General features: G+C 37.5%; 1 protein-coding gene across 2 annotated transcripts in view; it reads left to right on the top strand.

Moving 5' to 3' along the window:
- Window positions 1-16,317, top strand: part of TRIQK (triple QxxK/R motif containing) — a 61,133-nt gene that overhangs the window by 33,437 nt on the left and 11,379 nt on the right. For both annotated transcript variants that reach the window (XM_038128321.1, XM_038128322.1), the window contains exon 3: window positions 12,446-12,531. In XM_038128321.1, the coding sequence (XP_037984249.1) occupies window positions 12,446-12,531 (86 nt within the window). The remainder of the gene's footprint in view (window positions 1-12,445; window positions 12,532-16,317) is intronic.

Raw genomic sequence — 16,317 nt, 5'->3', positions numbered from 1 at the left:
CTTGGCTAATTCCATTAAAAGCTTCTGATTTTTGCATTGCAGTGAGACTCTAAAAATCTGCTTTTCTATCTTACATAATCATTTTCGCAGTATCCTGTGACATCCACCTTTGCTACGACTGTCAGTGCATTGACTTCTGGAGTGACAGTGATATGTAGGTCTGACGAAGCATCCTTTGCAATGTGCTTCATTGAAGTGAGAACTGCAAATGCTGTCAGTATTACTGGAAACCTTTTCCTTAGGCAGAATTAATAAATTACACCTTGAATTTTAGGATGGCTTTGTTATATACAGCTGGTCCAGAATTATATGACTTACTAGTAAGAAATAACTGCATCTTGCCAGAGAGCATTCTATTTATTTTCAATTCTGAGAATAGCATTATCCACTGGATAAGACACTGGATCGGAAGTTAAGGTATTCAGGATCACAGTTTTGCCATTCTTAGGGTGCCTGACTTCTTGCAGGTCTCCTTACTCAGATGCTTTCTTCCTTTTGCTTTCCAAGCATGGTTGTGATTATTCATAGGATATCCCCCTCAGCTCTTGCAGATCTTCTGCTCCTAGATGAGCAGCATGAATCCCATCCCTTGTACTAAATCCATAAATTTAGTCTGTTCCCCACAAGTTCTAGCTCCAGTTCAGGCTTTGTTTGGTTCAGACCTGGGAAGATTTTTTTTAGCAAGTTGTGACCAGTGGTGAATTAATGTAAACTTGGCAGCAAAGTCTAAGGTTAACATTTAAAGGGATTTCTGCTCAACAAAGCAGGTGTTACAGAGAAGTGGCCCTAGCTTCTCCTGAGCTGTACTGTCTTTGGTGCTCTGTTCCTGGTTCATCATATTACTTTGTTAATCTTTGTTTACTGCAAGGCTTTGTTTGTTCCTCATAAAATCAGATACATGCTTTAATACTGTTCAAATAGTGCCATCCTATTGTGTGTGAGAACAGAAAACTGAAGCTGATAGAAACAGATGTGGTGTGGTATTTGTGGTGAAAGTCCTCTTTATGTTTCATGTGGCCTCGTCTGTTCCCTGAGTTGCTCAGATTTTCCGTGCCACCTCCAAGGCCTCTTTGTTCCTATTGGGAAAAAGAAGCTGTGGGTGACAGACTGTGTCATTCCCTTCCTGGACAAGTTGTCACCATTCCTCCTTTAACCAAAGCCCTACAGCAGAAAGGTTAGTGAGGTACTTTTGTGGATGTTGTGGATGTCTGTGGCTCCTTGGAGGGTGCTTGTGGAGAAGCATCAGACATGGGAGAAGGGATGACTCCACGTTCCTGCGGTGCCACAGTCCCACATGACACAGTCCCTGTGTCATGCCCCAGGGACTGGCCTCAGTCACCTTTAATAAGGTTGGACATGTCAGGTAGTGTGATGTCAGCTACAGCAGAGAGACAGCCTCCTCTCCTGAAACACCAGTGACTCTTTATCCAGAAGGTTTAATAGTGTTGCTACAGTAGTTGGTGATATGGTGCTTATTCAGCAAACATTTTAGGTAATGACTAAGTCGTGTTGTCTGGCAATAGCATGATACACACCCAAGTAATTAGGAAGAAGTTTAAAATTACTGTTATTGAAGAAACTTTTCAGGCAGTGGTTGATTTGGTCCTCCTTAATGGCAGAGATGCAATCTGCAAGAATTTCTTGACAGTTCAGATGGGCTAGGGCTGCTGAACAGATTTTCTTCAGTGAGGAATGAAGGAACTTGGTATCCTTTTGACCAGAATCCTTTTGATCCTGGTGCTAGAATCATATACATTGAATTTTTTTTCAAAAAACATAACCCAGCAGGTATCTGACTTCTCCTTTATTGATTTAGTGATTTTAGTTGCTGCTGTTCTGTTCAAGGTCAAATGACAGTAGTTAATATAAGACAATCGTAGAAATTTCTGGCTCTGTAGTTGGAGAGATAAGAAGAGCAGAGAAGATATTTTATGGAACATCTATTACATGGATATGCTTGATTGTGGACAGCTGAATAGGATGGCTTGGTTATCAGTCTATATGTTCCTTTGTTGTTTTTAAGTGCTCTCAATAGAGAACTATTAGTAGTATTTTCCTACCTTCCTGCCTAAGCACAGGCCAGCATTTATTGGAGCTAACCTCTGGTGGTAATTATAAAGCCAACATCACAGTGACAAGCAGACAGGTGGAACATACATATGATATTCATAAATTATTGATTGCAGCTTCCTCATCCTTCACAGTAAGCTCTTCAAGATAGGGACAGTTTCTTGTAAGGATCCACAGTCCAACAAGGAGATCAGCAACAGCCAATGTGTTTTGTCAAATCAGTTCAATTTTCTTCTCTGATAGAGTAGCAAACTTAGCATTGATGGGGAAGAGGAAGAGGTGCTATTTACCTTGACCTTGTCAATGTATTGTGGTAAACAAACTAGAGATATATGAATATTAAGCTACTGCAAGATGGGTACCAAACTGATATGAAAGCTGTTCTCAGTAGTTACTAGTGGATCCAGAGTGGCCTGAACCCAGTATTTTAATTGGCAGTGGATGATGAATTTAGTCTGCGAATTATACCAGTATGAGGCAAATTCAAACTGAATTTGAGAAATCAGGGAAAATATTTTGGAAAAATAGAATAAAATACAACAGAAGAAGGGCAAGTTTCTTAACTGTGGCATAAATATTCAACCTACAAACTGAGTAAGTGTAAGAAGTGCTTATGCAATAATCTTGGAGAAAGGCTTTATAACAGTGAGTAGAGCCACAGGCAAACTGATTGAATGTGTAAGAAAAGTATGTACATAAAAGATACCAATAAGATCTGTTTCCACTTTTTGGGGAGATATATCACATTTCCTCTATTTGCAGCTAACCATTAATAAAATCAGTGTAAGCCGAATTGCAGCTGGGTGCAGCCTGAATCAGAGGCAGAAAGACTCATTGTTTTCTGTGTGTCTCTGCTACCACACCTTATGCTGCCTTTTTCACACCTCTTATCATCAAAGAAACAGTACAATAGCTTCTGGTCCCCAAAAATCATCTCATCAAATGTTTGATAAAAATGTGGCTCTTAAATGCATTGATAGTGAATACTTCACAGAATTATAGAAGGGTTTGTTTTGGAAGGGACCTCATCTTGTTCCAACCCCTGACATGGTCAGAGATACATCTCACCAGATGAGGTTACTCATTGCTCTATCCAACCTGACCTTAGAAACTTCCAGGGATGGGGTATCCACAACTCCTCTGGGAAACCTTTTCCAGCCTCACCACTCTCACAACAGAGATTTTTTTTTTTCTAAAATCTGATCTAAACCTACTCTCTTTCAAATTTGGGGCCATTCTCTCTTGACCTGCTACCATGTGCTCTTGTAAATAGTCTCTGCAGTAGTAGTTTTGGTTTGCTTTTTTCATTTTCAGAATTTATACTAAAATGTGGTTGTTTATATGAAAGTGTAACTGCAAGCAGTTGTTCCATAGCAAAGTTGTACAAATGTACTCAAAACAACATGTACAAAATGTACAGAGTAATCTATGTATATATTATGTAGGTGGAGAAGAAAGAAGCTGAATACCCACCCAGTGATCTGTTTCAAATTAATTGTGTTAATTTATTTTTAAGAAAGGTATTTAATGTTTTCATAGTTGTCTGTTTGAGTAGGAAATGTTAACGAGATTGTTGGAAAGGTTAATTGAAGAGCTGTCATCCTGTGTGTGGAGGCTCCTTTTACATGGAGCCAGTACTGTTTAATGGCTGTGGGTACACACCTGTTGGACTTAAGCACAGGATTGCAACAGATAGTTTAGCACTGAAAGGCATTAAAAAGGACTGCCTATCAAATAGTAGTAGTAAGCATCTATATTTTTAGTGCTGTTCTTCAGATCTTTCATTATAGTCTTACAGTTAATTGACTATATTCTCAGGTATTGAAAACAAATTCCCTGAATAATTAGCTGATTTATTGTTTTTATTTGTTGTTCTGTACATTAGTAATAATTGGTTTCCTGAGTTTATTTTCTTAAATAGTTATGTAGATTTTAAAAATATTCCTTAAGTATCACAGAAGGTGCTAATTTAAGTATGTCTTTAATTACTTGTTACAATCAAAGTATGGCTAATACAGATTTTAAATGTAAACAGTCTTTTAAATGAAACGCTGCTTTTCATGACAACTCATAGAAAATTTGAGGGATTTTCTGCTTCCAGTCAGAATATTATATTTAACAAATATTACCAGACTTCTGGTTTGGAATCAGGGAAAGATAGCAATAATTAAATGGGTATATTTTGATGTACTAAAGAATGCATTATATTTTGGGTTTTTTTAATCTTGCATGCAGCATAAAATGAAGTTATTCATTTTAATGCATCCTTCTTGTTGGCTTAAAGCTGAAATATAGTTGCTTGAAAATTAATTTACCCCTCATGAATGACTGGTTGGATTATCTTTGTAGCATTAAATGTCAACCCTGAGCTCAGAGCACATTGTGTCTACGGTAAAAAGTTGTCCCTGAGCACTTAATGTTGTGTTAAATGATGATGTGTCCTTTGCAAATGTATTATTAGTGTCAAGCTGTTCCGTCTCTCAAGATTGAAAAATGGTCAGTGATTTGAGCTGCCATTAAACCTGAATAAAATAGAGAGGCTGTGGGGGGTTTTCATGCCTTTTCTGAGTGCAGACACACACTTGTGTAGGTATAAGACATATAAAAATCTTTCTGTTAACCTAAGACTCCAAAAGCTCCCATTGGAATCACAGCAATTAAAAAGAAGAAAATCTCACTTCTGCTTCCTAGGAAAAGAATGGTCATTGAATTTTTCTGTGTGACACTCATAACACAAAACACAATAGTAAATACTTGAGAGCTTGATCTTGTTTCCATAGATGTGAGCTAGGGCTATGTTGCCAATTCTCAGACAGAGGTTATAAACTGTTACTGCTGTGTGGTTTGCCAACTGATTTTTTACTGAAGTTAGGCTTGAAATTCCCATGGAATCTTGTTTTTCTGAGGTTCCTCAACTACTAAATAAATAGTTACTTTCAGAATGAAGCAGGCATGTTGAAGGTGTGTTCTGTGAGAGTAGAGTTTCACAGAGTTTCACTGGGTTGAAATAAATTCTATAATTCAGTGAGTATACAATGACTGGATGAAAATCTCTCAAAGATCATAGAATTAAATACTTGTTCATGCACTTTAGGAGGCAGGTGTGTAGGTACTTCTGTGGTTTTCGATGGTGTTACAAAACACTTTAGAAAACACTTCTTTCCCCATGCCAGACACCTAACTTGTTGGCATTTAGAAAGGCACTTAAAGAAAAGTTGTACTACTATGTATGAGATGATAGAGCTGAGTTTTGAGCTCATACTCAGTTTTTCTTACATCACAGGGCTTGCCTTTACTCCTACTAAAAAACAAACTACTCTAAAGTTAGGGAATTGGTGGTAGTGCAAACTGATTTGACCCTTTTAGTCCATTGACTTGCTGTTTGCAGACCATACTGAATTCCTTTGTGCACTTTAGTTCCATTGCAATGGTGGCATTAAGGTACTTCAGGCAATGTGATTTTATAACTAAATTCTCTCTCAGCTGTCACCCGGTTCCACAGAAGCTGATTCCACAGAAGTGATTCCCTGATAGTTGAAAAAGGCAAGTGCCGTGCACGTGCAGAAGAAACCAAGGAGGTCATGGACATACTGGAGTGAGTCCAGGATGTAAAGGTCAGAATGTCCATCTGGAGTGCAGGGTGTACAAGAAGAGGCTGAGAGAGCTGTCTTTACAGCTTTGTGAAGAGAGAGTTCAGCTGAGATGTTATTGCTGCCTGCAAATACTTAATAGGAGGCTACAGGCAGGGTGAAGCCTAACTTTTCTCAAAGGTGCACAGTATGGGACAAAAGGCAAGTTAGAATATGAATATTCTCATTAGGTAGGTGAAAAATATTTTTACTAGAGGGATGACTAAATGTTGGGAGGAGTTTCTCAGGGAGGTTGTGGAATCTCTACCTTTGGAAATACTAAAAACTCAGCTGGAAAAGCTCAGCTAGACTTGGTCCCAGACCAAGTCACTGGCGCTGACTTTCAGGTTGAATGCAGTTTTAAAACTGGCTCTGTTCTGAGCAGAGGGATGGATCATATGACTCCCAGGAATGTTTTGTAACCTATCCCCTGAGACTGTAGCTTAAAGCAGCACCATAGCTGGTACCTGGGAGCGGTTCTGAAGAAGCAGTGTGCTAATTATGGTACAGAGTGCAGTGGCTCTATAGCACAGGCATAGCTAACTGGCTTGGGAACCAACATGTCATGGCTGGGCAGGGATGCAATTCAGGCTGTGGTTTTCAATGCAATTCATGGTCCCTTCGTGGCTGTATGATTTTTCTCTCTATAGCACTAATAATACCCAAGATAATTACTTCAAAGGTAATTTGTCCGTGTCTGTAAGTGCCTTGAAACAAAATAAAGTCATGTAGGAACTGGTTCTTCTTCTCTGTTTATCCCTTAGAGCTATTTATTGGTTCATATTTATTCTGCTTAACTTTAGGGTTGAAGCCAACCCACCTGACTTGGGTTCTGAACATCTATGGTTGTTCTTGACAGTAAAACAGGCAGCACCAGGGAGCTCTTTAGGTTGTGTACTCTTTAGAGAAGTCTCTCTATGGAAGGTAAAGAGAGACCTAAACTAACAATCACCTAAAACTGAACTCAGGTGTAATGGGTATGATCTTCTGTGTCTTGCATGACTGAACCTTCCTCCATCCTGGGCCTTTGTCCATGCTAATGAGATCTAATTCTCCCTTACCCTTGTTACTGCAGGTAAAAGGATGGGATGCTTGAAGTCAGACTGTGGAAACCCTGAAAAGACCAGAAGTCCATTTTCTTGTTCTCTTTGTTCTGTGGTGTTTTGTGGAGGGTTCCTGGCACCTTCACTAATTCATATCAATAATCATAATAAACCAATTGATTTCAGCTTAACTAGGTGTGTGATTTCACATTTGCCATTTGTCAGTAAATCTTGCCTCAATCTGTTTCCAGTTTCAAATTAGATATGTATGTATTTTAGTATGGTTTTCAGTATCAGTTACAGTAAGGTACTTTAGTTAAACTATTACTGGTAGCTAAAATGTACCCTCTAGTTGTAGTTTTATTGATCCTTAAGCAGTACTTTAACATGTGCAATGGATTGCTAATGTATGGAAAGCATCTTACTAATGTTTTGAGTATGACTATAATACCAGCACAGAAAGATTCAGGACAGCAGTTTGTTGGTTGTTACAAATTATACTGAAAGTGTTGAAAGGAATTTTAAATCTGTAGCGTGATTAAAAAATTTAACTATCTGTCAGGTTTTTTGGCATGCTGTAAATAACTCATCTTCAAATTATTTGTCTGAGTAATTAAATTTAGATTGCACATTTCTCATTTCAAATATTTTGACTCTTATCTATTTGGTTTTCCATTGTGGCTTAATTGATGTGGTCTATATAAACGGACAATAAATTTATATACCTTTGTTATAAAGATCAGTCAGTGAATAGAACTTGGTATTCATCCCAGACAGAATTATGATTGAATGTATTTGCAAGATTAAAGCACTGAATTTACTTCTTTCTAATTAAAGGCAATTAAAGATTTGCAGACACAAATAAAAGACAATGAATTGAGGAATAAGTGTAGAAGCAAGTCCATTTGCAGGTGAAAAGAAGTGCCTTTGAAGCAGAACCAGCTGTATTTTCATTGAAAGAATAACAGTTTAGGAAGCTTTTCTGCATGTGCTTGCTTGATAGCATAATGTACTCATAAGCAGCTTACGCAGTACAGTATTCAGAAAATAGCAGTGCATTAATTTTTAAAGTAGCAAATGCAGGCGAAGAGCAATGCTGCCACATGATGATAATGAAGGTGGATATTGTAAAGTCTGCTGAGAGAAAAGAAAGCAGGGAGCTCCTGAAATGTGAACATTTATAAAACAATAACTAGATATTCATATGATAATAAGCTTGGACAGCAGCATCAACAAAGGCCAAAGATGCAGTCCTGTTTCTGCTTAAGCCTGATGAATTGAAAAGCAGAGAGGCAGTCTTTAGTCTGTTATTCAATTCCAGTAATGAGCTATTGTTAGAATGAAAGAGTAAATATCTAGAAGGGTTGGAAATACAAGCTTTTTTTTCTCGTGAAGTTATTCTGTAGACTTTTTCAGATTGTGTCTTCAGCAGTAGCATCTTTAAACACAATCCTAAATGTAGTCAGCTTTCTGTAATACACTGCTCAACATCCTGCATTCTCGGTTGCATGTATAAAGGAGCTTGGTATGTATGCAGAGGTACAGTGTTGTGCATACTACCTGGCAATGTCACAGTATTTCTGTAGACTAAAAAAAAAAATTAATCCAGAACTTAAATGAACTTGCCTAACTTACACATATTATTTAGTTTTTTTTGCGTTTATTGTCATATCATTGGAAGTTTTAATTAAAAAGACTATACAAGACTAGGTCATCTCTAATGTTATTAAAATTATTGGATAGAGGATGTATGGGATCTCTATTTCCCTTGTAAGCAGAGTTAAATTTAAAAAGTCTTGTAAAATTCATAGATTTTTATTTCTAGTTACATGAAAAGAAACAAACTCACTTTGCATATTATATGAATCTCTAATATCCACTCTGAAGGACACACCCTTTGTCATTTTTCACAATACAGCTGTTTTAGTAGCTAAAAAGCTCCATTATCTTCACCCTGTTCTAATCCTACAGCTGGTAAAATAGTCTTCATTTCTATCCCAGGAAAGTTTTCCAAACAGGATCTGTAAACATGGCACAGCTCAGTTCAGGTGCTTCTGAGGTCACTTTGCCACCAAAGGAGTGGAAAAGAAGGATGGAAGGAAGGGAGGAGGTGCCAGGTGAGCTCTGGATAGTTTCTGAAAGGGAAAGGCTACTTCAAGCACTGGATGGGAAGGTAGATGGTCTTTGGAGGCACCCTCAGGAAGCAGGACAAGCAGAGAGCTGCAGTCAGTAAAAATAGTTGCCTTATCATGGAGTACTTAAGTCTTCAGCCTTAAAAATGGAAAGGAAATAAAGGACCTGAAAAAGGACAGAAGTAGTGCATTTGTTTAAAAATAAATAAATAGTGGTAGTTATTAAAAAAGTTTAGGGAAGCTGGCACTAGAGTTAAGAGTTTGAGAGAAGAGATGACAAATTGGTAACAATAATGACTAGTCAAAGAGGTAAGGATTATGTTTAATAGGAAAAGTAGGATTTGGTCTGGAAATCTTCCAGTGGTATCTTTTTGGCTTCTTCTTGCCTTCAAATATTCCATCAGGAAAACTTGGTGTCTCAGATAGGCATTGGAGACAAATGGGGCTTTGTCCGATGAGTCTGTCTCAACTGGCTTTGATGATCATTTCCTGGGAAGAAGAAATCGTTTAAACTGATGACTCTGACAGATAAATGTACAAGACAGCTTGCAGGATAAGTGAGATAAAACTAGAAGACATTGAGAGTGTGAATATACTTATCCCAACTGGTTGAATTTGCAAGCTCAAAATAAGGGAGGCTGTAGGGAGCCTGTATTACTTTTTTCTGCTTGTTTTCCAGGTGGTAATGATCAGTATTCACGTGACAGGAGCTTTGCATTTCATTGTTCTTTGTCGTCCTGTAGTGCAGATGTCTTTCCCAAGGCCTCAGAAAGTTCACATGTTTTAAGAGTCATTTAGTACAATTGCTGAATCTGGTTTTCATTACAAAGAAGTCCACAGATGCCCTTTTTAAACTTTTGCACTTGGTGGACTCAGACTGTTTCCCTACTGTATTTTTTTCCTTTTGGCTATTACATTTAGCAAGGAGAGTGGTAAATTAATGGCAGGTGCATGGGTTTGGAGAACTACCAGTTCTAGAGTCATCACTGAAATAGCCTGGTTGTTATAGGAGGCTTAGTTGTTCATATCAGCCTTAATATAAATCTGGAAGTATTCTCTAGGTAAGTAGAATCCAGTCTTAGCTGTAGCCATGATATTGGAATAAAGAGTAGCAGGATGCCAGAAACCAAGGGAAAGAGCACAAGTAAGCTTTCTCATTTGGATGAGTAAACATAGTTCTGCCCATACATGTATTTCACAGATTGGGTCTTCTGTGTAACATTTGCCCCTGCTCATGTCACCTTCACACTTGAGCTGTGCAGAAGAGGAGGGAGAATGGCCAATGGGAGAAAAGGGAGGTGGGTTTTGCTAGCTGACTTGTGTCCCATTCCTAGTGGACCTTACCAAGCTTTCTAGTTTTCATTATCTAATGCTGCTGCATCACTGAAAGGGAAATTTCTGACTGTCTTGTTTCACTTTCCCCTGATGGAAGAGCAGCAAACCTGAATTATGAGATTGAACTTGGCTCTTGTCAGCTGTATAGCTCTAAATGAAGATATTTGTCATGCTTAAAACATTTCAGATTGATAGATTTCTATAGTTTGTTCACAAGTAAGAACAGCTGTATCACTTATGAAAGTTGGCTCCCAACAAACAAACAAAAAAATTCAAGGCTGGTGTGTGTCTTCGCCAAATTTCAGCCTGGAGTGTACTTTTATGAGTAATAAACTCCTGCCATTTGTAATGGAAATTCTGAAGGATCTTTTAACTATTTCATGGCGAAAGTATGAGTGTGGGATGTTAGGGAGAAGAAACACATTCTCTCTCTGGCTGATGTCATCTCATGACTTAGCCATTTTTGTGGTTTCTACAAGTCTTTCCCCAGCTGTTCTAAAAAATTACTGTACTCCTGATGCATCCTATTATCAGATATTACTGACTTCTGAAAAATAATGCTGCAGTGGTCCTGTCTTGCTAGTAAGATGTACTGACTAGATGAATATATTGGAGCCTCTGACATAAATCATCTTTCTGTCATCCTTTCTTCAATCTGTCTTCTGAGCTTCCTTGGATATATGCTGCCTTTTTTTTTTATTATTCCTAATACATATGGTTTCAGTTATTTTTCCATTTGTTATTGAGTATTTTTAAGTTATTTCAAGTCTTTCATGAATAACATCTGACCAAAGAATAGTATGGAGACCTTCCCAATATATAATCCATAGGACTGAGGAGAGATCATATAATGAATTTGTAATGTGAGTTCAGCATTCGCGTTATGCTACACAGACAATCTCTGTATTGAATATGAGCAGGGTAATACAAGGAGCAGACAAAGTCAGAAGTGGGTTTCCATGAATCCAGTGTATTACTGGAAGGAGACATTCACATTTCAGAATTTCATCACTACACAATAATATCCCAGTTTTCAAGGTAGCCATAAAATGAGAAATTTGCATTATTGATTATGAATGTAAAAGCACATCTTCTTGGTATTTTTGTATACAAAACCATTGGACAAAGTTTTAAAGGAAAGGTATTTGACAACAATGAAAGCTAATGTACAAATAGGTAAACTTAGTGATTTGAAATAGTCCAAACACTCTGCTTTAAGCGTTATAGTTTAGCTTTGGAATTAGGCATAAAGAAAAAAAAAAGGTATGTACGCATTAGGAAGGAAAAAAAAAAAAAGGACTTTTTTAAAAAGTCAAAGCAGTTGCACTGAGGCTGTATCCCTCTGGGCAGTTTCTTCACAGATTCTTCTTTTTCTTCTCCTTTTGTGACTGTGTCTGTACCTTGACTTCTGTTAAGTTAAAGAAGCTATGGTTAATAGTTCATAATTCAGACAGCAGAAATATCCCTGAGAAATATTAGGTGTTTTATGCTTCATTATTAAGTTGAGATAGATGATTTATACAATTTCTACCATTTCTGAATGCTTATGTGTCCTCCTCTGAACTCAGTTCATACGGACTCAGTGTAATCAAGCCCTGGTCTGCACTCTTTGTGGCTGCAAGAGATACTCCCTGCAACTTGCAGAAAGTTGATCTAGAAGATTTTGTGTAACGTGTTTCTACAAGCAGATGGTGTCAAGCAATGATTTTATTAACATTTACTTAGACTGATCTCCATATCTCTGAGTTTTGATACCTGCAAATAATGTTACAGTTCAGAATTACAAACCTTTACATTCACCAGAATGTCTTGTCTTGCACGTTTATATGTTCATTAGAGATGACTAAGCAAGAAAAATTCTAATGGAAATTTTTGTTTTGATTTCAATGAGAGAGAGAAACATAATCTACCTTTAATCAACTTATTTGCTGCCTGATTCCTATGGAGCAGTTTATTAAACATTGTATTAGTGGATATCTATCCATAGATGTGTTTTGATGTCACTCTGGAGTAACAGGTTCTACACTGATTTGTCAGATCTTGTTTCTGTCACTGTCTGTGTTAAGCATGGTTGTTCCACAGATTAAATCCCTGTGTGACAGAGTAGCTGTTATTTAAAATGCCGGACTGTGAGATGTTTTTAATATGTTGAATCTGACTTTTCAACTGAAATAAATGCTTACATTCTTTGTATTATTTTTATGTTGTTTTCATTGAATATGCTTTTTTACTCTAGGGAAACAAGATTATAAGAAAACCAGGCCTATGTTAAGAGCTACAAGATTAAAAGCAGAGGCCAAGAAAACTGCACTAGGCGTAAAGGTAGAGACTTCTTTGATAGCTCAAACCACCTTTGTGTTTGTTTCTTTTCCCCATAGATGTACTGTGTGAATATTGATTTTTGAGAGATATTGTTTATGACACTTCAAAATCTAAGTAGAATGCTAGAATCTAAAATATTTATGATTAACTGCTTTTACTTAACCCTAAAATGACTTGAATATTTGAAGTGCTGAAAGATTTTACATAGTCAATGTCCTTGTTATGATGCATGCTTACTTTAAAGTTTTAAAGTACTGTGTGCTTAGAAAATTTATGGTTTTAGGGAGCCTGTCCACAGACAGAAGAAATTCTTTAACTATTTCATATAGTTAGACAAATTACAATAAAAATTTCTCATGTTCCTCTTCTCATCCTATACCAGTAGTAATTTAAAGACTGGGTTTGTTAAGTATTGTTAATTCTCAGCATTATTGTCTCAGTCTGCATCCTTGTGTAGTGCTTCTGACTTGGAAAAAGAAGGCTTAACTAACAGCAAAGGAAAGCATATGGAAAGGTACTAAACTTTATTTTGAGGATGTTGCCTTTTCAGGCAGGTATGAAGTATAACAATTACTGTAGATCACAGCTGTGAATATGAGCAAGGAGGACAATTAGAAATATTCTCTTTTATCTACTACCTGGTGTCATCAAAACAGGATCTATCTGAACACACATTATTTATGTTGCCTCCAGTATTTTTCCCTCAGTTTTTTTGTTTGTTTTTTTTTAATGTAACTGATACCCTATTAACAGCAAAAGTAAAACCTGAGGAAAATAAAAAAGTAGATCCATTACCTGGGTGTTCTAGTAAAAGAAACTTCAGAAATGTTAAAAGGAGAACATTTTCTTCTTTCTGGCAGATGAGAAATCAATTTTTTTCAAGTTATAGCTTATAGCAAATGCCAAGGTATTACTACCAAGCTGTAACAGCTGTTAGGCTGCCAGATGATGTATTTGGTTGTCTTCCAGAATTTGCTATTATAATCACGAAACAGTGCTTTCTTTTTGCTCCTGATTGCTGATCTCGATCAAGCATTACCGTGTGATGCAGTATGTTTTCACAACATAATCTCCTCAGTTAGTGCTGTGTGTCAGGTTTTAATGAGAAAAAGTAGATTGCCTTTTTTGTTTAAAGGATAAATTATTAACCTTTTGAGTTCCTTTTCCTTCCTTTCTTATTAAATTTTCCTTTTTCTTTTCATTTTCCTTTCAGTGGCGTGACCTTTTAAAAGTGATGTTCTACTTGGAGGCTTAGTGTACAGCCTAATTCTTTTAAAATGAACATGTTTTTTGCATGTCTTTCACAAGTGAGAAGAGTATGAGATTTAGTCCTTCAAAAGCTGTTTCATTTCCTTATTTTCTTAAGTAATTCTTTCCTAAAAATGAGAGTGAATGGGAAAGCATATGTGTAATCATATAAGTAATGAAGAATTGAGCATTAGTGAATAAAGGACTTTTGCCATCAAGGTGTACATGTGCTCTTCAGGTCCTGAGTGGATGTGTTTCTGGGGTTCTGCTAGTTGCACTGTGTGCTGTCTCAGGTTTACAATTCTGCTTCTGCCTTAAAAAAAAATCTTTAAAATATTTTCTTCTGGCTGTAATATTTTTTGTGCTTCTGGACCTTAAAAAAAAATCTGGATCATCCCCAAATAGATCACAGTAATTTATTTTGCTTCCAAATTGCTGAGAAAAGCTTACAAAGCTGAAGCAAAAAGAAAGGTAAGTTGGGCACCTTTCCCTTTGGGGATTTGCTTGTAGGGGAAGGAAAGCAGGGCTTTTAAATGCATCCTTCTCGCTGAGCCTGCTTAATGCCAACAACCTCAGGCTTAGTAAATGTTTCAATACTACCAGAACATGGGCAATTTCTGTAGAGTAAACTCTGCACATCTGCTTACAGACCCCAGAGTGCTCAGCATGGAAGCGAAGTGTGCTTAATGTCTTGGGGTAAAGGTGCACCTCTTCCCACCTCACAGTGACAGCTCTTCACCCTGCTCAATCCCTCCAGCAGCAGAGCTTCACCATGGGCAGTAGATGCTCCTGGTGTATCTGTAGGGAAATCTCCTTCCTTCTCCCTGGAGAGGCTTAGTTGTGACGCCCCATAACCTATACCCCTCTCTCAAGCATGGCTTGTTTTGCTCAGTTCAGTGTGAGGATCCTCCAGCTGCCAAGTGCCGTCTTTTTACATCCATCCTCCTCACCTATCCTAAATCCTCCTCTGGATTGTTTTCTGGATAATTTTTTAAATAATTCTTGACAACTTCTGTTTGGTGTGACAGCAACTGGCAGGACAGAAGAGAACACAATTTGTTCTTCAGATCCGTTGACCAGTTGTCTCAATGGCCTGAGGTCCTGCTTGATCATCCTTGGTCTTGTTGGGATTTTGTATGTGTCCACCTGGCAAACCAGTGAGCAATGGTCAGTGGGCCACACCAAGCTGGGAAGTTTGTTGGTGGTTTCCCAGAGGCTCACACACCTCCCTATGGGCTGGGTCCAGTTGGCATATTGGGCCCTCCATTCCTCTCAAAAGGGAGTCACCAATGACTATTACCCTTATTTTTTTCCTAATTGAGGAGGTTTTGATGTGCAGGGTAGGTTGCCCTGCCCTAGGCAACCCCTCTAACCTGGATAGATCTTCATCCACATTCTCATCTCCCTGGCTGTCAGATTCCAGGGTCTCATATCTGTTGTTTAAGGGCACCTAGAGAGGTGAGGTAGGAGAGCAGGGAATTCACCTTCCACCCCAAGCAGAAAACCATATCCACTCCCCACTGTCTCTTAAGAGCTCCTCCTTTTCCCTGGGATGAGTAATGGTAATAAACAACATGATTTACCTTCCAAAGGCCGGGATTTTAGTCCTTTTTTTATTATATAGGCCCTAATTCTGTGATGTAGCAATTGATTAACTTAAACCTGTGTTGAGAGAAAACAAAAAGTGATATAACTACAATACAGTGTAATAAGTAGGCACTTTAAATAGAAGTGTCCAAAGTTGTAAATCTTTGAGAAGAAACCAGACACATACCTGTATTTGGAATGTACTTAGTTTATGTACGTATTTGTTCAGTACATGATGCAGTATGCAGCATTTCAGACTAAATTAACCTTTTATTATAAAAAGCTAAGTTGAAGCTAATAAAAATATTATACAGGAAGGATAAATGTAAAAGTATAAACTCTTTGGGAAAGGGTAATATGTTTGTAGTTCTGTGAAATACATACACACAATAAGCTAACACAGTAAGCACCATACAGCCACTTAAAACAACAGGCTTTTTTATATCATTGATAACTCTAGGGTTGTTTTGCATTAGTGTCCTGAAGAAATTACATGCCTGGCTGTAAACTAAGACTTAGTGTAGCATTTAAGGCAGGAAAAAAAGAGGACTAAAAAATAGTGAAGGGATTTTAGTCTTTAAGTTCAATGAGGATAATGAAATTCAACTGTTGTGTATTTCACCGTGAGAGCTGACAACATTAGCTTAAAAAAAGGCCCTATAAATGACATAAAACTTTTCAGAACCAATCCCCTGGAGATTCTTCACATTTCATTGCTGGCATACTAATTAGCTTGTCTTGTCAAACTTTGATTGCCTTGTCATTTTAATGCAAGGTTTAAAGTAACAAAGTTTCTTTCAGTCACTGGCATTTAGTACTTTTTAATTTCCCCAATGAGGGATTTTTATCTGTGTTGATAATGTCAGAGAAGCAGCTGAGCACTAATAACTATCCAAAGTTAGTTCAAGCAGGGTGACCATGCTAGTACTTGGTGTGTCATATTTGCTCTTT

Source organism: Motacilla alba, chromosome 2, assembly GCF_015832195.1.
Source record: "Motacilla alba alba isolate MOTALB_02 chromosome 2, Motacilla_alba_V1.0_pri, whole genome shotgun sequence".
Lineage (NCBI taxonomy): Eukaryota > Metazoa > Chordata > Aves > Passeriformes > Motacillidae > Motacilla > Motacilla alba.
This window is presented reverse-complemented; position numbering and strand designations above follow the sequence as displayed.